The sequence below is a fragment of the Triturus cristatus genome, chromosome 2_2, assembly GCF_964204655.1.
Source record: "Triturus cristatus chromosome 2_2, aTriCri1.1, whole genome shotgun sequence".
Classification (NCBI taxonomy): domain Eukaryota; kingdom Metazoa; phylum Chordata; class Amphibia; order Caudata; family Salamandridae; genus Triturus; species Triturus cristatus.
The window spans coordinates 624,507,868-624,534,303 of record NC_140582.1 but is presented as its reverse complement, the minus strand read 5'-3'; the positions used below and the strand labels follow the sequence as shown (position 1 = coordinate 624,534,303).

General features: G+C 45.0%; 1 protein-coding gene across 9 annotated transcripts in view; it reads left to right on the top strand.

Moving 5' to 3' along the window:
• CBR4 (carbonyl reductase 4) overlaps positions 1-24,431 on the top strand; it is a 276,454-nt gene extending 252,023 nt beyond the window's left edge. For all 9 annotated transcript variants that reach the window (XM_085641799.1, XM_085641802.1, XM_085641801.1 and 6 more), the window contains one exon: positions 23,369-24,431. Coding sequence is in view for 2 of the 9 variants with exons in the window: in XM_085641809.1 (XP_085497935.1) it covers positions 23,369-23,433 (65 nt within the window). In the remaining 7 variants the exon portion in view is untranslated. The remainder of the gene's footprint in view (positions 1-23,368) is intronic.
• The last annotated feature ends 2,005 nt before the right edge of the window (positions 24,432-26,436 follow it).

Genomic DNA, 26,436 nt, shown 5'->3' with positions numbered 1-26,436 from the left:
GGGAACCTCAGGATCAGGGGGACAAGGCAGCATCAGATGTGTCCACGAGGGGGGGCGTGCAGATGTTCCCTCGGTACGCGTTCCACTGACCCCAGATTCTGCCCCACGCCCCCGGCTTACCCCGGGCCACATACACAGTCTTCTCTCTGAACATGCACCAGTCCATGTTCTCCTTCCATACTGACACGGTGGGAGGCCGCCGGGAATCCCAAAGCTGTGCGATGTCCCTCTTAGCAATCATGTTCCCAAGGGCCGCCCACCGAGTCTGGGCCGCATTATAGTCATTAGGCTCCCACACGTTCAGCAAACATCGGCGAACCTCAGGCAACAGAGCGACCCCAGTGACACGTTCCATGACAGCATGCACCCGGCGCCAATACTCCGCCACCTCACAGCACTCCCAGAGAACATGGAGAAAAGTGGCGCTGAGCCCACAGCCGCGCCTACAGAGCCCATCTTCAGAAAAACCCATCAAAACTAAACAAGGGCCCGACACGTAGACACGGTGGAGAATTTTAAGCTGGACAAGACGGAGACGCGCGGGTATGGCCACGTCCTTAGGGGAGGACAGCGCTGACTGCCAATCCTCATCGTTCAGTTCCACCCCATCCCCGATCCACGCCTCCCGAAGACGCACGAGGAGATCCGCCCGAATGTTTATTAGTTTTTTATAGATAAGGGAAATAGTACTGTCGGGCAAGTGACCGTCGAGTATGCGGTCCTCGAGTGGCGAAGATACAGGGACTGCGGTCCCAGCCCCGAAGACCGAGAGCAAGGGGTGCCGAACCTGAACGTACCGAAAGAACTCCTTCTCACTCAATTCGTACTCACACTGCAGCGCAGCAAAGGATTTAACCGCACCCTTCACCCAGAGGTCACCTACTCTGCTGATGCCAATCGTATCCCAGCGCTCAAAGCCCTTCGTCGTCCAGAGGCTTCCCAATCTTTCAGACGCAAACAAAGGGGTCGCACCCGTCAAACGATCATGCCAGCCCATGGCCAGATTCGCAGCCTTCCACAAGCGTACTGCAATCTTAGTGGGACCGGTCAAGTTCCTCCCAGCCGATCGAGAGTAAAGCGCTCTGTTAAAGTTGCCGCCAGGCAACAAAAATCTATCCATTTCGAAAGCCGGATTCGGACCAGGTGCGTACGTTGCGTGGTTAATAGCAGATAGCTGGGAAGCCCAATAGTACCTCCTGATGTCCGGGAGCGCAATGCCCCCATCATACCAGGGGAGAGTCAGTTTTGCAAGAGCAATACATGCACGACCGTCCCAAACAAGTCTCCTTTGTAAGCTCTCCACTTCCCGGAAGTAGGCCGCCGGAATAATATCAAAGGAGTTCTGAAGTGCGTAAAGGAATCGGGGAAGAGACATCATTTTAAAAAGTGCCGCACGACCGAGGGGAGACAAGGGAAGCTTACGCCAACGCACCACGTCTAACCTCAATCTCCGAAGTGGAGAGAGGAGATTATGTTCGTAGCGAACAGCCGGGTCCAATGAGACGTACACCCCCAGGTACGTAAAGCCGGAGTGGGAAGCCTTAATGGGAAAACGAGAAGGCAAGAGAGGAAAGCCACCGGATATAGCATAGACACAAGATTTGGACCAGTTAATAATCAAAACAGAGTTCTTGCTGAAGGAAGTGAGAATGTCAAAGAGCACATTGAGTGACTTACGAGGTGAGGTGAGGTACAAAAGAATGTCGTCCGCGTAAAACGAAACACGGTCCTCAAAGCCAGGGGCCCACTGGATCCCTCTCATCGACGGTTCCCAACGAAGCCAAGCAGGGGAGACAATGGACACCCCTGCCGAGTGCCCCTTCCAAGAACGAAAGGCCGGGAAACCCTCCCATTAACGACAACCTGTGCCAACGGAGCAGCGTATAAGAGTTTAACCCAACTAATAAATCTCGCCCCGAAGCCAAACTTTGCCAGGGCGGCCCAGAGATACGGCCATTCTATCGTATCAAAGGCCATCGTGGCGTCCAAGGAAACCAAGATGGCCGGCTCTGAAAGATATTCCGCCCTTGCAAGTACGCCATGTAGGCGCCGCAAGTTAAGGGCCGTATTCCGGTGCGGGATAAAACCGGATTGGTCCGGATGCACCAGATCACAAATAACAGTAAGCAGGCGGTTAGCAAGAACCTTGGCAAGGATTTTCGGCTCGGCGTTCAACAGAGAAATAGGCCTATACGAGGCGCAACGGTCTCGAGGCTTACCGTCCTTGGGAATCACGACTATAGTGGCTAGACGTTGGTCATCAGGAAGAGAACCAAGTTCAAGCGACTCCGAAAACATACGATGGAGAAATGGTGCAAGTTTATCCGGTTGCAGTTTATAGAGTTCAATCGGGAGTCCGTTGGGGCCCATAGCCTTGCCTGAGCGAAGGGAACGAATCGCGGTAGCAATCTCGTCGACTGATAATGGGGCATCTATCTGCTCACGCTCATCCACCGACAGGCAGGGCAAAGCAATATCCTTCAACAAGTGACGAGAGTCAGCCTCATCTCTAGCAGACACCGGGGAGTACACAGCACGGAAGTAGTCAGCAAAACACTCCACAATCTCACCAGGGTCAGTCACACTCACTCCCTCCGACGTCTGAAGCACGGGGACCACTCGATTCACTCTCTCCTTCTTATCAAGCCAAGCAATCAATTTACCCGCCTTATCCCCAGCATCATACAATCTACCCTGCTGTTCCCTATACATTGTCCGAGCAGCATCCGTAACAAGGGCCTTATATTTGAACTGCTTCAGGCTGAGGGCGTGGAGCCCGTCCTGAGTGACACCCGTCTCCAAGGCAGCCTCCAACCCCGATATCTCAGCCTCCAACGCAACCACCGCCCCGTTCTTAGCTTTCTTGGCCTCCACGATCAGGGATAGGGCGTGTCCTCGGAGAACCGTTTTGAAAGCCTCCCACAGGGACACTGAGGACAAGACGGATCCCTCATTCTCAAGAAAATACTGTTCAAGCGACTTAATGAGACACTTGCGAATCTTGGGGTCACGCAGGTACCAGGGGTTAATGGGGGCGATCCGCCCGGCGGATCGCATCCCGGTATCGAAGAGGAGCCACAATGGGGAATGATCGGAAATGCCCCGGGCCAGGTGCTTAACCTCCCGGACCCGGGTGGTCTGGGCCGCGGGCATAAGAAAATAATCTAGTCTGGAGAGACTCCCGTGGGCCCCGGAGTGGAATGTGTACTGACCCTGTGTCGGATGTATCAACCTCCAGCAGTCCACTAGACCGAAAGTGTCCAAGAACCCGCCGAGCCACGCCTGGGCGGCAGAGAGGGCTCTGGGAGGGTAACGATCCAACTCGCCAGAAATCACGGAATTAAAATCCCCACCCACAAGCAAGAGACTATCAGGAAGTTCCAGTAACATACGACCCACATCCGAGAAAGTGGAGGTCTGAAGGCCCGGGGGAACATAGACCGAAACCAATGAAAGGGTCTGCCCCTCCCACCGTCCAGTCAAGGACGCAAAGCGCCCTCTATCATCAAGAGTGACTTTGTCAATCTCAAGCGGGAGGGAAGATCGCAGCAAAATGCCCACCCCTCTGGATCCAGTGGTGAAGCCAGAATGTGCAACCAGTCGGTAGCCCCCCCTGTTCATAGCATGACATACATTGCCCACCAAGTGCGTCTCTTGAAGAAATACCACATCAGGGGCCAATCGGCGCAAATATTTCAACACAACCCCACGTTTGATACGGTCCCCCAATCCGTTGACGTTCCAAGACATCAGTTTCAACCCGTCCCCCCCCCCCATCCCAACACAAGAAGCTGGAGTCCCCGGGCACGCAGCCAGACACCTGAAACTGAAAGGGAACAAACATACCGCCTTGAAAAGTAAAAACACACAACCCAACAACCACTGCCACCCTCCCACCCCCACACCATTGCAACTCCCCCCACCCTGCACCCCTGCGGACTATACAGCCCCCCCAACTTGCAATGTGCCTGTCGCCCTAACAATCCCATGCTACAAAAAGACCCTAGAGGAGGAAAGGGACCCGTCCCCGCCCGCACCCAAACAAAACATTGATAGACAAAATATACAATCGAAGTAGAACCTGGCTGAGCGCAGAAGGAAATTTTAAGGTGGAGGACCAAGAATCATTCCTGCAGAGGCCCTCCGCCCTCGGCACCGCCAGTACGCCCAGATCGTTCGCCCCGGTCCGGCAGGGAATTCAACCAGTCACTCACGGTGTCAGGGCGTTCAAAAAAGATAGTCCGATCTTCATATTCCACACGAAGCCTGGCAGGAAAAAGCATAGAGTATTTGAGTTCCAGATCTCGAAGACGGCGCTTCACCCCCTGAAAGCCCATTCTCTGTTTCTGAACGAGTTGGGTGAAGTCCGGAAAGAAGTTGACGGAGGAATTTTCATATTTAACTGGGCCGTGCACCCTCGAGGCCTGCAGGATCGCATCCCGGTCTCTGTAATGAAAAAGTTTTGCAATGATAGGCCTCGTGGGAGCTCCTGGTCGAGGCCTGCCACCCGGGACACGATGGGCACGCTCCACGGCGAAGAACTTGCTCAGGCCTGAAGGAGCAAGATGATTGAGGATGAGATCTTCGACCATGAGGTCCACCGGACGATTGTCGAAAGTCTCCGGTACACCTATGACGCGGATATTGTTGCGTCGTGCCCGACCTTCGAAATCCTCCAGCCGCCGGGACATCGTGTCGTTTGCCGATTTTAGGTCGCCAAGAGTTGCCTGGAGGTCTGATACATCCGTAACAAGAGTGGATGTCCTCAAGTCCAGCGACTGAACCCTCTCGTTAGTCAGTCAGTCAGTCAGTCAGAGTATCCTTTATTCGAATTTCATTCATAAAAGCCAAAACACAATACAATAAACAAACACAAATACATACAATTTAAAACAAGATTAAATTTCATCGATGACATCAATTACAAAGCACACTTCATGGAAGAAAAAATTATTAACTGAAATGTTTAATCCTGTATGCATGTACTGTTCTACCTATATTAATAGGAATAAAATAATTAAAAACCATGGTTTAAAATAGTTCTAAAACGGCTGATAAGACACGAGAATAAAACATGACAGAGAATAGTCAGTAACTAGCAGTCTCTGTAGTAATTGGGAGAGTAGTTAAGTACCTAGCAATCTCCTTCTAATTGACCACGCCCAACCTAAATACTTTGCAGTGGCTATTAAAACCCATGTCAAAGTGCTGGTGCGTATGATACGCAGGGCCACAGTGCTGCTAACTGTCCCAAGATTTTTGCACATTGGGGATAACCAAATGCGCCTTGGTGCCGCATAGCGATTACAGGAAAATAAAAAATGGCCGATGGTTTCTTTAGTAATACCACAAACAGGGCAGGTGTCACAGGATCCACCATTCCACTTAGATGTCAGAGATTTAAGTGGGAGTGCACCTGCTCGGAGTTGGAAGAGGAGCTTCCTATCTCCAGGCCTGGTAATAGTGTCCCAGTACGATTCTAAACAGGGATACATTTTTGCCTCTAAAAATTCACCAGACATTGAACCAGCGCTAGAGCTTCTCCAATGTCGAGAGGCAACCATCTCCCAATAAGCACTTTTTAGAATATTTTTGGAGGGAAAGATTGCTCTCATTGGATCTTCCCAAAGTTGGGACATACCAAGCTCAATAAGGGATGTCTTTAATAATTTCAACCATCCAATTTTGTGGTAAACATCGGAGCTCATAATATCTAAAAAACCCTCGGCATAATGTTTCAGTACAGGGGTAGTCCACAACCTGTGCCAATAAATTATTGGTCGTAACTTAACTAAATCTGTGACTGCACTTATACCCAAATCATATCTTAGGGGCAATAACGGGGTGCTTTTGGGAACACCAGTTATAGCCCTGAGAAATTTATTCTCCGAGGTTTGAAGTGCAGCCACCTTTTCAAAACCCCAAAGCTCAGCGCCGTATAGCGCGGAGCCTAAAGCCTTTGCTTCATAAATCTGCAAGGCGGGTTTAATAGGTTTAGTTAAGGATTTCCTATGCTCTACGCAGATGGCACCAGAGAGTTGACTATGCCTGAGTGTTGCCAGATCAATATGGTTCCGCCAGGTCTTCTCTTTAGATATATGAATACCTAGGTATGTAAAGGTTTTCACTACCTCTAACGGACGATTGTTCAAAGTAATTTTAGATTTAAAACTTCGGTGGGGGTTAAAAATCATAAGCTTGGTTTTGGCAGTGTTAACCTCTAAGCCATACTCCCCACAAAATTGATCAAAGATTGACAAGGCATGCTGTAGACCACTGGGAGTTTTCGATAGGATGAGCGTGTCATCAGCGAACATTAAAATAGGGATTTTAGTCCCTGCTAAAAAAGGGGCATCCACTTGGGCTGAGAGCAAGCGGCCCACAACGTCATTGATGTATAATGTAAAAAGTACAGGAGCCATCGAACAGCCCTGACGAACTCCCCTTTCAACCGGAAAATCCGCGGTTACCGATCCCATCCCCCCCCATTGAATTCTAGCATAATTGGATTCGTGAAGTCTCATAATGAGGGATAATAATTCGTTTGGGAGTCCCTGCTTCTTAAGTACCGCCCATAACATAGAACGAGGGACAAGGTCGAAAGCGGCCCTTAAATCAACAAAAGCCGCATAAAGACTTCCCCCGCCTAGCAATACGGTTTTCCACTGTATCAGTGTGAATCGGAAAACCTGATCGACTGTACTGGTAGAGCGTCGGAAACCTGCCTGGAAGGGTGAAAGAGCATTAAACTCCTCCGCCCAATCCAGGAGCCTATTGACAATAACTCGTCCCACAATTTTTTGTATAGTGTCTATGAGACTTATTGGCCTATAGTTGCCTGGCTTAGACCGGTCACCTTTTTTGAAAATGGGAATAATTATTGCACCTTGCCAGGAAGTGGGTACCGGCGCGCCCAAGGCAATGGCATTCAGGAGTAGGTGAATGTACTTACTCCAGCGTTCTTTATCATTAATAAATAAATCCGCTGGCACTCCATCAAGACCAGGGGCACGCCCACTTGCCACTGAATCAAGGGCCTTCAAGATTTCAGAGACACTAAAAAAAGTTTCCTGGGGTTGTTCTACTATAGTTTCTAGCCCCAGGCTAAAACTATTTGGGTTAGCATACTGTGCTCTGAAGAATGTCACCCATTCTTCCTCAGGCACATTATTATATGGGTTTCTGGAAAACCCGATTTTCCCCACCTAACAATGTGCCAGAAAGACCGGGAGTCCCGTTTATTACTGGCTACCAGTAACTCGGCCCAATGGTGTTCGTCCCATGCTTTCTTAGCCTTTGATATGCTGGTTTTATAATCCCTTCTAGCTGATTGAATTACTAGGGGTATACCACCTTTAATAGCATTACCCAAGGCTAAGCGAGCTTCTCTACATTGTTTATTATACCACTTGGCAGGCTTAACGATTCTAGCTCCGTTATTTTTTTATAGGTTTAAGGAAATGATTTTTAATTGTGGAAAAAAGAGTGTTATGTATTCCTTCTACCGTTTCTAAACCGGTGTCAAGTGAGTTAGAGAGCTCAATTGCCAGCATTGCTTCGTCGACCTTGTCAGATATGTCAGCAATAATTTGAGAATTAATTGCTATCTTTTCCCACTTTAATCTGCGTAGATCGTTAGTTGGAACGATCGCAGGAGGAACCAGCTCAGGAAAACCAGCGTGCATATTAGATAGGGACCACCATTTATGTCTAATACACAAAGGATTATGGTCGCTCTCAATTCTCACAACAACCTCCATGTCGCTTATTGAGGGCCACAGACTAAGACTACATAAAACGTAGTCAATTCGACTACTATAACGCCCATTGTCAAACGTATTGGCTCCATTCCTGTCACTGGTGGACCTTCCATTCAGAGCTCTTAAGCCCTTCTCATAACAGATAGAGTTTAAGGCTATGACGTCACTGGTCCACCGTGCAACCGGTTTGAGCTCTAGTTTGGGGACTCCCCATTGGCTATCCTCTTCCTCCCCGAAAAGATTGTCTTCATTAATCAGTGGCTCAAATGTTCTGTTAAAATCGCCAGCAATGACAATGTTGTTATTTGGAGAGTGGGTGTCAAGAAGGCTGCTCAAAACTGTTAGAGTCTCTAGACTCCCTCCCTTATTACTCCGGACGTAGATGTTATAAATATCCAGCATACCTAAATTTTCTAGGTTCACTTTGATTAGTTGGATATCTCGATTATTAGTCTCTACAACTTTAATGGTTAGTTTTAGAGTCTGACGGACCCATATGGTTAGTCCCCCCATTGGTCTTCCTCTCGATCCCTTTAGTGCAGGTACCGAATAATTCAGGTATCCCTGCACAAAAAGAGGTTCGCAAAGCCAAGTCTCCTGGAATATGCACAAATCATAACGATTAATAAAAGCTATCCAATCCTCAGAATCCATTTTAGAGGATAGGCCAGCAATATTCCAGGAGAGTAGGTTCCCCAGAACTGTCTTAATACCCACCAAGCTGTCAACAGGTGGTAGAATATCTGGGGCAGGGGGATGGCCATTAAAAGTATCTGAGCTTACTTGTAATAATACTAGCTCGCTTGGGTCACTGAAGGCTAGAGGTGTCACGGAGGATGACTGTTCTAGAGCCAAAGGGGGGGCTTTAGGGCTAACGAGTCAGTCCACATCCTCAAGACTAGCTAGTGCCTCATAACGATTTCTCAGCGGGATAGGAGGATTAAATTGGTTAAGATGTGGCGCCTCAAAATTAATATTGGGAACTATCTCACTTCTAGGATAAAAAAAGGTCAGTTCCCAAGTAGTAATACTAGATCTCGTGTAATTAGTATGCCAATTAAGAATATGACTGACAGCTCTGGGATCCCTGAAGTTAATTAAAATAATATCACCATCTATCTTTTTTTGTGTATTTCCCAACCAGGGTAAACGTCGTACATGAAGAATATCCCCGTTAATATGTGATGGAAGAGGGCGGTTCTGGGAGAGCCAATGAATCACCTTGTTTTTTAACTGAGAATAACCCTCTGTTATGTCATTTTTTAAGGTAGGAACACCCGCAAGAACTACCACAAGGGGGACAGCTTCCGGTTGCAAGTTAATAAAGGAAGCTCGGTGTGGTTTGACAATAGGAGCTGGCTTGTGACTTTTTCTGTCACTCGTTGGGCCATTTTGTGGCAAAACATTATCTCCCAAATAATTACTGGTGTTTTTCGAAGTAGTGGGTTGCATTGTATCACCGTCTACATTTGTGCGAGTTATCGTGCTGGTACTCGACTGAGCTTGGGAAGTGGTCTCTAGACGTGGGGCAATATAAGGTGTTTCTGCAACGCCTGATCCAACGGAAGGAACTGTGTGCGATGTACAAAGACCCACAATTGATTCCATTTTACTAGTTATAAAGAGTTCCACTTTCTCCAACCTTTTTTCAATTACTTTTAAACTGTCGACAACAGGTAGTAAAAGAGATTTCAATAACTGATCTATATTGCCCATTAACTCTTCAACATTTATGTTATTTAAAAGACAGGATGTAAGCTTACCAGGAGAAGATAAATTGGCTGCACAATGAGTGGGATCATTATCAGTGATTGACATGCCAGAATTACGGCTACCTTTTGTCTTTCTATTCTTTGACAAATCAGGATCTATCCTTCTCCGTTTATTAGGCAAGGGACCCATTAATTTGAATTTCCTAGATGAATTAACCTTGTGGGATGGGGTCTTACCAGCTTGTGGAGGCCCATTACAAACTGCTAATTCAGCCGTTTGGCTCGAGGATATATGTAAAACAGTTGGGGATAAATCAATTAGTGTCTCAACAACACATACACTTTGGGGTTGTACAATTGAATCAATTTTACCAGGAGGGAGTGGAGTATCATTAGGTGAATACCCACTCTCAGCTGGAGTATTTACCAAGTGCTGTGGGCTCGTGACTAGAGGCGTACTTTTAATTAATTCAATAGAATTGCGACGCCTCACTCTTAATTCAGCAAGTGTTGCCTCACGATCTGAGCCCGTGGGAATTTTCAATAAATACCCATCAAGTGTACCCCTATTAGCGCAATCAGCCATATCAAATGTAACTTAATTAAAAAACAAAAATAAAACACCGCTGTATGGGCATATACAACACTACTAGAAGAAATTATATCACAGTCCAACAGTCCAACGATATCATGCAAACATAAATAAGTATGTGAACAGTACCGACAAAAATTAAGGGGGGTGTGCCCGGCCCGGCCTCCTTCGGCTCCTGAGGGCTACAGAGGGCCCGCCCTTGTCCCGGGCTTCGCCCGGCGCGACCCGCGCGCGATCCCGCGACGCGGGAGCTCTCGTCTCCTTAAATGCGCCTCCGGTCACGGGAGAGGCGTGTGCAGCTTCCTGGCGCTTGGGATGCTGGAGGTTGTGGTTCACCCCTCACTGCGGCCGCGCCAGGGATCGAAAATTGCAGCGGCGGCAGGGGAGACAGGCGCCAGGGATACTTAGTGCAGAGATGGCAGGGTTGTCACAAATGCCCAGCGAACAAAAGCCCCCACTCCACCGGAGCTCTCGTCTCCTTAAATGCGCCTCCGGTCACGGGAGAGGCGTGTGCAGCTTCCTGGCGCTTGGGATGCTGGAGGTTGTGGTTCACCCCTCACTGCGGCCGCGCCAGGGATCGAAAATTGCAGCGGCGGCAGGGGAGACAGGCGCCAGGGATACTTAGTGCAGAGATGGCAGGGTTGTCACAAATGCCCAGCGAACAAAAGCCCCCACTCCACCGGAGCTCTCGTCTCCTTAAATGCGCCTCCGGTCACGGGAGAGGCGTGTGCAGCTTCCTGGCGCTTGGGATGCTGGAGGTTGTGGTTCTCCCCTCACTGCGGCCGCGCCAGGGATCGAAAATTGCAGCGGCGGCAGGGGAGACAGGCGCCAGGGATACTTAGTGCAGAGATGGCAGGGTTGTCACAAATGCCCAGCGAACAAAAGCCTCTCGTTAGTCTTGGAGAGATCTGCCCGAATTAACGTAACATCAATGGCGACCGTGTCAATTTTACGGGCCAGAGCCTCGTATTGCTGGGCGATGGTCTCCCGTATGCCGTTGATGGCGCCCATAACGTCCTGCAGCGACAATTCCGTGGGGACGGACGGGCCACCACCGGAGTCCTCTACGACGGCACTCGCTGGCCCGGGGGATCCTTTACCCTGGGTGTAACGATCCATGATGTTACTCTGGACTGGTCCCCCACGCTGGGATGTCTTGGCCCTCCGTTTCTCGGGATCCCCCTTGCCCGCCATGTTGAGCGATGCTCACCGGAGGGGTCCACCCGGACCGATAGCAAAGGGGGCGCCAGCAGATCAGACACCGACTGTCCTAGAGCCCGCTCGGAAAGGTTGAGAAAAAGGCACAAATCAGTCCAGTACAAAGGCCGGAGGACGCCCCAGCCGCGCGAAGTAGCTCCTCGATCAGGCCATGCAGAAGTACAAAAGCGAAACTGAAAGTGGGGGCGCGGTCATTGGCAAGGCTCCGATGCCGTTGTTGTTCAACTACTCCCCGGCCCCACAGTTCACCAAAGCACCGGGCACAGTTTCCAGGTGGGCCTCCAAAATGCAAGACGCTGTATTTCAGGTCTCCCAGGTCCGATTTACGTTCTGAAAAGAGTTATGGATTCAGCCAAGGTTCATCTTCCAGAATCCGTCCACAAATCCAGGATAATGTCAGGATAAGTTGCGAGGAGCGGCAAGGGTCCGGGGAGCCCTGTGCTCACGCGACCATCTTGGATGCGCGCGAAGCGCCTCCTCCATCTTCTAATTTTTAATTCACGATTACCTCCCCTTACATCATTAGCAAAGTGATCAATACCTTGAAATTTAAAACCTGAATAGACATTCTGAGCCCCACATTCCATTGCATGTGCTGCATTGGGATATTTTAGATCATTTTGCTTCAGTGCTCTAAAGTGCTCAGTAATTCTTTTTCTCAGTGTCCTAATGGTGCTCCCTACATAGATTGTATTACGTTTGCAAATTATTACATATACCACATAATGTGTACCACAATCAATGCAAGTATCACATATTCATGAGTCACCATAACAAAATGTCTTCTTTTTATCAACTGCCCATCTGCACATGTTACAATGTCCACATTTGAAGAAAGCTAAAATGTAGATTTTCCACAGCCTGATGAGCAGAAAATCTGGATTTTATTAAGGACACGGAGGCTAAGATTATGCAATCTCCTTTTATTGCCAGCTCATCACAGCAGCAACAATAGAAAAGAATTTAGAACATTGAAAACATTCTGAACATTAATGTAGTCCAGCGACTGTCAGCCATCTTCCTTCTTTTATGTGCGCTGCGAACAAAGTAAGTTTCAATCGATATTCTGAAGAGCAGAAGAACGAGTCAACAGGAAGAACTTTCCAAAATGAATCCGTCATTCTGAAATAAAATATAAGATAGATTAATCCACCTGGGTGGGAAAAGAGGAGGGATGATCTTAGCCTCCGTGTCCTTAATAAAATCCAGATTTTCTGCTCATCAGGCTGTGGAAAATCTACATTTTATGGCACGACACGGAGGCCAATATTATGCAAGTTCAAAGTGCATTTAATACGTTATCAATTGCATTCAATGTGGGTTTGAAATAACAAGATTTGAACATGCTTTCATTGGACCAGTCGGCCGCTTTCAAGATATCTTGTAGACTTCTCCCTAGGATAAAGGCTTTGGAAGCAGAAGTGCCCCTAAGGGAATGAGCCCCAAATATAGAGGTGTTTACTCCTGCTTCAATCATTACGTCTTTCACCCATCTAGCTAAAGTGGGGGAAGAAACTGCAGAAGTATTAATAGGACTAACAGTGGAACCTTCTACCTATCAGCACCTGATCAAATGTCACCCTTTAAAGTATTCTCCCCAATGGAGTATTATAATACATAGATTGAGGAAGTGTGTGCATTCTGAATAGCACCCACTGTTACAATGCTAGTCCCCTAGGGAACTTAAACATATAAATCAAACAAAAGCTAAGATGCACCACACATTCAAGAAGAACAATGAAGTAATGACACTATATATAGTTCAAGTCCAATTCAAAAGTCAGATAGATTTTCCTTGTTTTTAGTCTTTTTATTCCAAGTTCATTGGATAGTGGACATTACAATGTGACACAGCCGACGCGTTTCGTCCTGAGACAGGACTTCTTCAGGGCTGTTAAAAATACATAGACATACAATTATAAATACACATATATATACAACACTAAAATGTCACAAAATTAGATGACAATCTGATGGACAAAACCTACATTAAACTAGACATCTTATACATAAATTCATGATTTTGGGAGAGTACATACAATTTGACATATGCATAGCATGGGTGATATTCCTCATATCCATAATATCTTGTTAAACCATGCATTACAGATCACTTTCTTCACATTAAGTTTCTATGTATCACATTCTCCCAGTGTACATCATGCACCGCGAACAGACATGTAAGAGAAGTTTAAGACAAGAGAGGGAAGGGAAACGCAAGGGAGTATGATATCCGATATCCTATGTTTCATTTTATGATAATTGTGTTATTTATGGGGGTGGTAATGGTTTAATTTAAGGCAAATTTCACCTATCCTTAAGAGGAGTGCCATAAACAAAGTAGATTACTAATATACCTACCAAGATATAGAAATGATCAAATATATATGTTGTTTAAGGTCACTGTTGATAAGATGAAGGAAAGAACTTCAATATAGGTTCATTTCTTCCATGAGTGAAAATCTGCAACATGAAACCATATCTATTAGTAAGGTATGATATATACAATGTTTATACTATTTTTCAAAGGGCAGGTGGCAATGGAAATAACTGAGTCCAAATTGGTATTGATCCAACCTCCATGGGCCCCTTTTCCCAAAACCGCTTAGGTTGAACACTTTGTTATATCGTGACATTGGATATAATGGCGGCATCCATTTTTAAAATGGAATAAACCTTAATATTTTGTTTTTATGTGGATAAAACGAAGACAAGAGATAAACATATGATAGGTCCATGTTGAACATACCTTCTCTACGGTTAGTATGTCTGTCACCATGGGTTCTTTCTTCTGTTTCAGTGGCAGAATTTTTTATTTATATATACCTTTCCAGTCATATGTTCCAGAGAAGGCTATCCCCGGTCTAAAATGAATGAGTTAAAAAAGATTTAGGAGATAATTGAACTTCTTTCCAATCTCTTTACCATTGGATATAATGAACTGGATATCTAATCAGGACAACCTATCCAATTCTCGTAATGTCCGCTTTGGAAGAGGGCATTATATATATTTCCTAAGGACCCTACAGCTGTTCTGATCTCCAAGGCATGTATAAATTCTGAATTCATGGCGTCTAAGGTGATCATATTTTATCCATTTATTTTATGTTTCAACAACTCTGCACCGCCTGTAGCTAGTCCTGGTTGCTATAGGGGTTTAAAAAGTCTCTTTCTAATAGCCCCCTTGATAAAATGCCACTAGTTTCCCCTAAGCAGGTATAAGGCGCATAGCCTAAATATTATCAAAAAAGCCCAAGTTGTGCTTACCGCAAGATGTTAGTTGCAACTGGAACCAATAGACGTGTGCTCGTAATACGGGTCCTCCGATTCGGTAAGCTCATGGCAAAATCTGCTTTCTTTAAGTAGTCTCAGGTAGCCGAGTGAACTCAGGGCACCTGTGTTGGATCGAAAGGGCGCGCCCCCATGGTGGGTCACCTAACAAGCGTAGCGAGCGTAGCGGCCATCTTTCAATGTATACCAAACCCATGTTATCAATTGGAAGTGCGGGTTTTGTATAAGAACCAGCCCATCAAATGTAAGAAAATGTAATGGTGATCAACAATTTAGGGGGAAGAAACTGCTTTATGAGGGCTTTTGTGAGAAATTAAAAGTTGGGAGACGTTGTTTCTTATGATATTCGTTCTCTTTTCATATTCTAATAGGCATTGAACCACACACAATCTTGGGTTTCCCTGAAAGTAAGGGTAGAAGATGGTGGAGGAAAGGGTTTTAGTCCTTCTTTTAATGTAAAAACATACTCCTTCAGGTTGGTAGGCTCTACTGGTGACCTCCAGAGCTTTAACAGCGGACGTTCTTCTAAATGAAACTAAGCAAAGGAGGGTAGTGAGTTTACAGGACAATTTTTTAAGAGGTAGGATTTGATTGTCACCTCAATTTTCTAAAACTTGAAGTATTAATTTGACGTCCCAAAGGGAAGAGTATTTGGGTGTGGGTGGTTTGAGGACCCTAATGCTTCTCATAATTTTCTTTGTTAAAGAATTTTGTCCTACGGGCAGACCATTTAAGAGACAGTGGCCTGCAGAAATTGCCGATCTGTAGACGTTAATAGTTCTATATGATAGGCCTGACTCAAAGAGTTCAGAGAGATAGTTAATTATGTGTACTACATCAGTTGAAATGGGATTGATACCCCATTGAAGACACCGGCAGATTCATTTGTTCCATGCCAATCTATAAGCTTTCCTAGTGCCTGGGGCCCAGGATTCGGAAATGAGTCTAAAAGCATCTGGCGAAAGGCCAGGGATTTCCCATTGTCTCCTGAAATCTTCCATGCTATCAGTGTAAGGGATCCTTCTTCTAGGAGGGGGTGAATTTCCCCTCGAGGGCCTAGGAGGAGAGTTTTGAAGTGGGGTAGGAGAAGGGGAAAGTCTATTGACATTTCTAGGGCTATGGGGAACCAAGCTTGGCATTTCCATAGAGGAGTTACTAGAACTACAGTTTCTTTGAATCTCTGAACCTGTAGTAAAAATCTGGGTAGCATTAGGAAGGGAGGGAAAGCATAAGCTTTCTGACCTCTCCAGTCCTGAAGGAAAGCGTCTATGCCAGCAGCTAGAGCATCTGGTTTCCAGCTGAAAAAGCGTGTTAGTTGAGAATTGAGTCTGTCTGCAAATAGATCTAAATTGAAGGGACCCCATAGGTGTTGGATGTGTAGGAAGACTTGTCTGTTCAGTCTCCAGTTGCTGGAGTCTCGAAAGTTCCTGGAAAACCAGTCTGCTACTCCATTGCTCAGACCAGGAATGTGTTGGGCTACGACCGAGATTCCTTTTTGCAAGCAGTATCCCCAAAATTGTTTTGCCAGGTCTGCCAAATCTTTTGAGTGTGGTCCGCCCATCTTGCTCATGTATTGGACTGCTGAAATGTTGTCCATGCGAAGCATCACACAACATTTCATTCTGTCTTGAGTGAAGCTCCGGACTGCAAATGAGCCCGCTAGGAGTTCTAGACAGTTGATATGCATGTGTCTCTCTTGATCTGACCATAGACCTCCTGTTGAGGAGTTTCCGCATATTGCACCCCAACCCTCTAGGCTCGCATCTGAATCTATTATTAATTCGGGATTTTCTCCGAAGATTGCCCTTCCATTCCAAGCTTGTACGTTCTTGAGCCACCACTCTAGTTCTTCTCTCGATTCGTGGTCTAAGGATAGCATTTGTGAATACGAGTGATTTTTGTGAAGGCAGCTTTTCTTTAGTCTTTGTAGAGCCCGGTAGTAAAGTGGGCCTGGAAAGATCGCTTGGATGGTTGAAGAGAGGAGTCCTAAAATTCTGGCTAAGTCTTTTAGAGAGATACGTTTCTCCAGTAAGATCTTTTTTATTTCCTTTCGTAACTTTTTTAGTTTGTCTCTGGGGAGGCGTAATTCTGTTTGGAGGTTGTCTACGATGAAGCCTAGGAATTGTGTATCTTGTGAGGGCGTTAGACATGATTTTTTTAGGTTTATTATAAATCCTAGTTTTTCTAGTATTTCTATTGCCCAGTGGGTGTGTAGCGAAACTGAATCCTTTGACTGACCCATTATAAGGATATCGTCGAGGTAAATTATTAGTCTTGCACCTTTGGCCCTGAGCCAGGCTGCTACCGGTCGGAGAACTTTTGTGAAGCATCAGGGTGCTGAAGAAAGACCGAATGGGAGGCTTGAGAACTCCCAAGTTTTGTTTAGCCATGTAAAACGAAGATATTTTTGGTGAGGGGGCCAAATAGGGATAGTGAGGTAGGCGTCTTTTAGATCTAGTCTTGTTAACCAGTCCCCTTTCCTCAAGATGTCCCTTAGGAGGTATATGCCCTCCATTTTGAAATGACGGTAGACTACCCATTCGTTCAAATCTTTTAAGTTTATTACTGGCCTCATTTCTTTGTTCTTTTTCTCTACCAAGAAGATGTTGCTGATAAATCCTGGATTTAAGTCTGTGGTTTCTTTGATAGCGCCTTTGGCTAAAAGGTCTTGAACCTCCTTGGTTACTAATTTTGAGTGATTTTTCTCGGGGGATTGTGTTGGAAGGGGGTTTGTAAGAATTCTATTCTGTAGCCTTTGACTGTTTGTAATACCCATGGGTCTTGGGTCACAAGCTTCCAGTTTCCAGAGAATAGGGTATAGTCTCCCACCCACCTTTATAGGGGAATCTGAATGGTGTTTTGAATAACGTACCTGATGAGAAGCCTCTTTGTCTTCTGTCGCCTCTTGAGTTGCGGAACCGGCCTCTTTGCCTTGAAAAGTTGGGATAGGATGTGAAGGATTGAGGGAAGCCTCTATTTCCTCGTGCCATATAGGGTCTGGATGAAGGTGCACCTCGGCTGGGGAACCGACCCCTTGTTCGCCCGGCCCTCGCAAAAATTCGGTCATGGAAGACCTTTTTAATATCTTTTTGTGATTTTTGTATTGAATTGAAAATTCCGACATATTTTGGCATTTCTTTAATGAAATCGTCGGCAAAAAGTTGGCCTTGTGACGAAGGACCTCCTTCTTTATTGGCGAGTTCAATAAGTTTAGGGTCAAGTTTTATGAGGATGCTCTTCCTTCTTTCATTTGAAAGTGCGGTATTGGCCTTGCCGAGAAGACACACAGCTCTTTGCACCCATTCCCGTAATTCTTTCGGGTTGACCTGGGAGTCGTTTAGGTAGGCCATCTCAGCCATATCAAATATTTTGGTAAGGCGACCAGTAATATCCAGGAGTCTATCCTGGCATGATTTTAAGCCTCTGTCTAGGCCTCTTCTTGGGTCTTTACCTCCCTTATTAATGAATGAGACCACTTTCGCGTCGAGTTCAGGTGTGGTAGTAATTTTGTTTGGGAGGGAGGGTCGTGGGCATTCAGAGCGTAAGCGTGATCTTACTTCTTTAGGGATTTCTCTTCTGAGCCAGAAGGTGATGTAATCGGCAACGTGGGGGGAGGGGGTCCATTCGGATGATAATGGGTGTCTAATTAGGAGGGGATCGAACATTGTGTCTCCAAAGGGGTCCAGAATTTCCATCTTGGAGCCAGAAGTCTTGGAACCTTCATTTGAATTTTTTGGTTTGGTTGTAGATGAATCCTCACACTCAGAGTCGAAATCTGAGGAGCATGATAAATCTATTTCTGCCTCGTAGGTTTCATCATCCTCCGAATCACTAGGTATAGGGCCTTTTTCTTGCCCATCCAAAATAGGGCCTCTTTCTTGCCCATCCACAGTGTCTGGTACACTGAGTCTGTCACCGGCGTTATCCGGTAGATCTTCTGCGACCCTTTTTGATTTTTTTGACGGTAAATCAGTTGATGATCTTTTTTTGTGAGAGGTTTGGGGCCAGTAGGAACATCCGGGTTGGTTAGAGAGGGTTTCTAGTTTCTTATTGATGGTTTCATCGAGCGACCCCATCAATTTACCTAATGCTTTGTTAATTATATCCTCTACTTTGTTTTGAACTAAAGAATCTAGGTCAGGTTGGGTATGGGACATTTTTTTTTTTTTTATCAATAAAGTTATGTGGAAATGATGGGGACGTTAAAAATTATTAATAGTAATTTAGTTGTGTGCAAGGGGGGTCTTCAGTGGTTAACTGAGGCAGAAGTTGATGGAAAGCTTCTTGTTTGTTAGGAGGAAGGTTCGTTTATAGTTAAAAGAGCTCAAACGGTGAAATCTGGTGGAATCGTAAGCCCCTTTCCTCTAATAGGAGAGGAAGGGCTGGGTTTGTTTTGTACCTCTTCCTGATCTCGGCGTTGAAGGAGAGGCAGCGTTGAAGGGAATAAAACGAGTTTGCCCCAAGGGAGATCGAGAGTCAGGGGGGTCCAAACGTCGAAAAGACGGTGAGGGTAGCGTTAATGCGGTGCGCGCAGGGAGGTTATCAAGGTCAGCGCTTAAGCGTGATGCGCGTTATGCGTGGGGAGAGTGTGTCACTAGGGTACTACGAGGCGCGTCGAGCGCGAGGGTAGAGCGTTAGCTGGGAGGCGTGTCATGCGCGAGGCAGAAAAACTTCAAAGGATGCCAACATGGGGAAAAAGTCCCCAGTTAATATCCCATGTGTGGTCGTGCGAGTCGGGCCGTAGAAGGCTACACACGCTTCCCTCGCGTCTCGCGAAGGGAGCGCGATCGGAAGAGACAAGATGTATCTACATCGTGCATGGTGGTTTTCGACAAAAAGGGTCAAGCGGACACCACGCCATCGGGGCGAGAGGGTGGGGGGAGTCCCCTACACATATATACAAGTGCGCAAGGGCACAGCAAGGGGAGAAGGCAAAGTAGCTCAAGGACTGTAAATATGGCAGTGAGAAGAGCACAAGGAGAACAAATTAGCGTAAACAGTAGCACAGTGTCGAAAGAACGCACAGCAAATCAACAGCAAAATAGTGTCCCAAGAACACACAACAACTCCTAGATGGTATCAAATTCAGCACAAGTAAGAGGAGAGAGAAAAGGACTACTTATCTGGTGAGCAGCAGCAATAAAAGAAGGAAGATGGCTGACAGTCGCTGGACTACATTAATGTTCAGAATGTTTTCAATGTTCTAAATTCTTTTCTATTGTTGCTGCTGTGATGAGCTGGCAATAAAAGGAGATTGCATAATATTGGCCTACGTGTCGTGCCATAAAATCATGTTTGATGACCATGAATTCTGTAGCTCAGGTTTAGGATAACTGGGACTAATTGTATTTCTAAATGACTTTACTTTTCGAAAAGTAGTGCTGGGATGTATCATTAAAAATTATTGTAATGTTTTATCTGATATTAGTAATTGCCAGTATTTCTTGAGGATATTGTATAGTTTATCAGCTTCTGGATTAACATCTGCAACTAATCTCACTAATCTCTTCTGGCGTTTAGTGGCCTGTTTCTTATTCAATAGATTGAATCTAATATCCAGCTTACATGCTTTCTTCCTGGCAATCATGACTACATCTCTATAATAACCCCTCATCAAAAATCTGCATGCTATATCATGAAGCATTTCTGAAATGTCTGTATCTTCTGTGCAATTACACTGTGCTTTTACCATCTCACCATACGGAAAGACGGGGGATTCATGGGTATGATGGCATCATGTATCCCTCTGATACCAAATGCCAGGCTGCATATGAGAACCATCCAAGAATGACTACAAAGCTATTGGTCACAGGAGACCGGAACTTGGGAGGATCTAGTTGTTCTAACAAAGAAATACAGTGGTGGAACAATAAGAACATCACAATAGGTAGACCTTTCAGATACCCTACTCCCACTGTGAGCATTACAGCGGATGCATCCCCCACAGGATGGGGACGCACATGAACTATCTCGACATCAGGGGCATGTGGAGCAAGGAGGACACAGTGAAACATGTAAACAGACTGGAACTCAAGACAGTGCTCCTAATCCTGAAAGCTTTCCAATCACAATTCAAGGGCACGGTATCACGGATACAAACAGACAACACTGTGATCATGTTCTACCTCAACAAACAAGAAAGGACAAGATCACACAAACTATCCATCCTAGCACAGGTGATGTGGGCGTTACAGAGGAACATGACTCTAATGGCAATCCTTCTGCCAGGGGTGGAAAATGCAGAAGTAGACAGACAAAGCAGGCAGAACAGCATGTCCTATGAATGGGAGCTAAACCAACAAGTACTGCAAAGAATCTTCGACATGTAGGGAACACCACAAGTGGACCTGCTTGCAATACAACGTAATGCCAAGACTTCGTGTCCAGCTACAAAACTGCAAATCTCTGTAGGATAGAATGGTCAGGGATATGTGCATATGCTTTGTCACTGATTCCCTTAATACCCCTGGTAGTAGAGAGGTTCAAGCAAGCAAATATGACCCTCATCCTCATAGCACCACAATGGGCAAGGCAGCCTAGCTCTAATCTGGTGGAGCTAGCACACATAAATGTGATGCTGTTGCTAACGCAGCAGGACATCCTAACCATGCCGTGGGAGGCACGATTTTCCACCAAGGACACTCAGCTTGGCAGAATGGCTCCTGAAGAAATAGAATTTGGTCACTTACAACTGCCCAAAAGAATGAAGTGAAGTGCTCATGGAAGCTAAAAGACTGACAACACAAAAATGTTACTCCAAGAAATGGAATAGCTTTAGAAAGTGGTGTGCCAGGAATGAGCGGCACTAACTACAAATAAGTGCACCATACTCTTGAAATACCTCACATGTCTGTTGGATGAAAGACTCTAACGCTACGCTGGAGTTGCACCTAGCAGCCATAGTAGCTTAAGCAAGGGGCATAATAGGAAGTATTTTCTTCTAGACACCAGTGGTCAAATGATTTCTGGAAAGGGGAAAGAGAATAGCGCTGCCCAAAGCAGCACCCACCCCTACCTGGAATCTTAATGTAGTACTTACAGAGCCTATCAAGCCGCCTTTTGAACTGATACATAATGCTGGATTACCATTCCTAACTTTGAAGACAGCCTTCCTAGTTGTGATAGTATAACTATGCAGGGTGAATGAGAAACTGTCATTATGTGTGCAGGAGCTATATGTCCAAATTCACAAGGATAGAAATTGATGAGGACTAACCCTAAATTCTCACCCAATGTTATATCCCACTTTCATGGTAACCAAACATTACAGATACCAGACTTCTTCCAGCATCCAAAATCACAGACCGAATGCGCCCTACACACGCTGGATGGCAGAAGATCAGTGATGTGTTACATATAGAGACCAAAGCAGTCAGAAGACCAATCAGTTCTTCATCCCCAGCAACCATGGGGTTACCTGTGACAAAGGGAACTACAGCAGTATGGCTAGTTCTGACAATATTAAAATTCCACAAAACAGCAGGAGTGAAGATTGTGGAAAGACCAAGGACGTTCTGTGAAAGGGCACTACACTCACCTTCTTAGCCAATGTGTCCATCAACCACATCTGCGAAGCAGCTATGTGGTCATCTATACACACCTTCACAAAACATTATTGGGTGGACATGCAAGCAAACCAGAAAGCACAGGTGTGACAGAATGTACTTAAATGACTGTTTGAAAACACAAAATCATTCTCTACCCATCCTTCCATAGGACACTGGAATACCGCTCCATCACCAATGCACAGCATGTGATTCCAGAAAGATTCACGCTGCAAAACGGAATGGGTACTTACCTTTAAGAGTAGTTTTGCAGTTTGAAGATTTTACGGATTCACATGCGACCCTCTGTCAGAAAATGAATGTCAATGTTTGTAGTTGGGAGGATAGGATATATTTTTTCCCAAAGAAGGCTATACACGCAAGTTGCTCCAGAAAAGAATCTTGAGCTGGCGAACACACGAGGGCTTCCGAGAAGGATGTCTGATATCATAAGAGGAGGGACAGATAGCCAAATGGTAGACAATGTAGACCACTCTGGAAAAAAAGAAATGCAAATAGAGACAATTCTGAATCCAACTACTAGATGGCTGATTAGATGCACCACATCTGAATCCAAACTATTTTCAAGCTGTGAAACTACTTCTGCAAGTAAGTAACCATTTAATCTTCACTGTGATTCTCAATGAGGCATTAAAATATTTGAAAATTGTTTTTGTGTGCACAACATGTACTTTATTATCAGTAATACCTGACCTATTCTACGTGTTGCTGCCCCTTCTCGTCTTATTTTCCGTGTTGGATCTCACAGTTTTTTTATATTTATTGTTTCTCCCGAGTTTTTGTATTGTTGATTTGCTTTATAATAATCCTAATAGTACAATTTTTAACATGTTCATTGACCTAATGATTAACCCTCTTCCTGTAGAGGAACATCTTGTGTGTGCCTTCTATTTGACAAAAATCATCTTTATCTACGTATGACACGTAATTAAACATTCTCTTGTTTTTCGGCCTGTAGAACTGTTTTCAGTTCTAAGCATTAGAAGTCGCTTGGATCCCCAGTGTGGTAATTTGTCGAGTTCACCATGGCCTCATTTTCGCTGTTAAAATGTAATTTGGCACATGCCATGTTTGACCACACAGTCCTTTGCTCTTTAAGTTATAGCACCTTATTTAAGCTATTGTCTAGCGTGTTCCAGCTAGTTTTCACGTGCAGGACTGTCTTGATATTTACTAAAGTGTTGTGTGTGCGCTTATGTAATGCAAACAATATTGTCTCTTTCCACATAGAATACAGGGCTAGGTGCAGGATGAAGGTAGCTACTCCTGGGAGGTGCAAACCCAGAGATTCATGAAACATCGAGCATCTCCTCAACCCCAAAACAGCTTCTGTGGAAGGAAGAAGCTATATGAACTTCAAAGTACAATGGGGACTACAGCACCCAAAAATACACTTCGCATAAGGCAACAAATAGCTACCTGGTATCAGGGAAGCAGAACGTCGTTGGTGGCTGGGACAATAATTAGCATCATTTCTAAAACTGTTAACCGAATATATGCATTTTTTGTTAAGTTTCTGTTTAGATAGTGCTTGATGATATGAATGGGTTCAGAGCATTAAGAGAAAAACACAACTGTGCAGCCATATTTGTGGGCCTCTCAAGGGATAGAAAAGGGCTACACAAATGACAATATAATATTACTGCTTCTTTCTATTACATTATGATGGAATTTTGTCTTTTGTTAAAGTTATGTGATAAGTACCAATGCTGTGTATTTGTATATGTAGTGGCTCTTTCAACTGGAAGTTTCATCCCTGTTGATCTATCCCCAGGCCCCCTAAGTAAACCGACATGGCCTGATTACAGCTCACACTGTACTGGCGCTGATCAAACTCCACATCAGTATTTTCCTGTACCGTGCAGTAACAAACCACCAGTTCCATGCAATTATGAGTTAACTCCAAGAAGTAGGGAATTACTGGGTGGACCCAGATTTACCAGGTAGGATTTCTCATGGTATTCCCTTTTTCCGTGTGGTTTAATGCGCACATTTATCATCTGTAGAGGAAGAAATGGAAAATGTTGGCTGGCGAGCATAGCATGTAGTGCTCCTGTAGTGATGTCATACTGGTATACCCGAGATGGTCGCAGCGCGTGGAGTCTTTCATGAGGCATCCGCGTGCGATCATCTCGGGTGTAAACCTGTTGTGGGTTAAATGTGTCCACGCTCCGCGGCGTTCTCTGACCACCGGCTTTTCAAGCAATGTCAGTTTGATGCTGGAATCCGTGGCAGCAGGACGTCGTGGTCGTGGGTGAATCTTAATGGAATAAACTGGAATAAATCTTCACATTACTTTTACTTGTCTACTGGACCCTTCATATTATTACATATTGGCGACGACTTGGAGTAAACTATTCACCCACCTACCACATTCAATGATTTCTCTTGTTTAATGTCATCGGGCTGGCGTTGGACTGCACATTCTCCTCTGCCGACTGAGCCCGGGCGGGACTCAGCCTTGATCTTCGAGAGTTGGATTCACTTCCGGACCCTGGAGACTCCGTTTCTCTTTCGACGTGCATTTTCGGCGCTCTCCTCGATTTCTGCCTTCAAAGGATATGCCGTGTTAAAAAAAAAAAGAGAGATCACGCACCGTCATTTTCACTGTCCAATGTCCAACGTCATTTCACGTCCTCACCACAGTTTTGAATTTAAAGGTACAGCGCACTGTTCTTAGTGTTTCCTTCATTAACGCTGCCAGCTTTTTACTATTCAAGATTTAAAGGCACAGGAGCAACCTTTTCAAGGTATTTTTAAGTGTGGCCATTATATTCGTTGTGTTCTTCAAATTTGAATGGCTAGCAAGTAAAGAAGAGTTACTTGTTTTCAAACATTTGTATGATTTGAATTGAAACTTTAATATTCTTTTTACGCTTTGAACTGCCTCGTTGTTTAAACAAATAATTTTGGCATTACATTGTGATTTCACGAACCTTTAGAGATTTAAAAAAAAACAGAAGAATTGATTATTCATTTTTATTTGACATTTCATACGTTTTACCCAAAATGCGTCTTCTCAGCAAATTACAGCCCCTCCTCCTTTTCTTCAGTCTCCTGGTAAACCAAGCGTAAAGTGGCGCCAATGGTTCAACATTTTTGATAATTATTTAGTAGCAATTGATGCTACAAAGTATCCAGCTGTTCGTAAGGCGGCCATTCTATATAGTTGCATAGGTCTCGCAGCACAAAAAGTCTTTGATAATTTACCTCACATTACAGGTTCTGGTGATGACTGGGACACTTACAAGGAAGCACTTGCTCGCTTATCCAAGCAATATGATGAGGAACCTTGTATTATGTTGGAGCGGCACAATTTCTTTAAGCGGAAACAAAGTATTAAGGAAACAGTGGAAGAATACATTGCAGAATTACGAATACTGGCATCCACATGTGAATTTGGAGTAAATACAGATTGTGCAATACGTGATCAGTTTGTATTCAGCTGTTTCTCAAACAAAATTCAAGAAAGACTATTAAGCTGCAGAAATCCAACATTATCTGAAACCATTGATATCGCCAAATCTATTGATCCTTCCATAGTCTCATCCAAGGTCATTCTAGAGGGGCATTCTATTAATTCCGTTACTACCCAACCTGAAACAAGTGTTTCTGCCATTTCTACATATAATGCTGGAAGGAACTTTCAGAGGAAAAACGTAATATGCTACAGATGTGGTTCGAAGTCACATATTGGGAATTCTCCCTTATGTCCAGCGTTAGGTAAGAGATGTACGGTCTGCAAAAAAATTGGTCACTTTCAAGGAATGTGCAGGGCAAGGAGACCAATTAAAATTAATAACATAGACTTAACGGAGGACGTGCAAACCATTTCAGAAAAACTCACTAATGTTGTTGTAACTATTGAATGCAATTCTATTTGTGATGTGGGCACTGCTAAAGGTCCTTGGTGTGATATTCTTGTTGCAGGTATTCCATTTAGGGCCATGGCTGATTCGGGATCTCCTATTACAATTCTGTCAGAGATCTCATTTGTTAACACTTGGGATAATTCCATTTCCCTCATTCCAACGGACATCAACCCTAAAGCATTTGGTGAAAATGAAATTGATATGCTTGGATACTTCATGTCCGGTTTAAAATGTTTAGGTCGTTATGTGGTGACAAAAATTTACGTTGCAATCAAGGGGAGGGACATTGTTGGGTGGCAGGACCTTGCTAAATTGGGAATCTATCTTAAACCAGGTTCCGACAACCCTATCGTTCTTGGGGATTTACCGGCAGGATACATTGCAGAGGGAGCTGATAGTATTAACACATTGACCGCTAATTCTTCT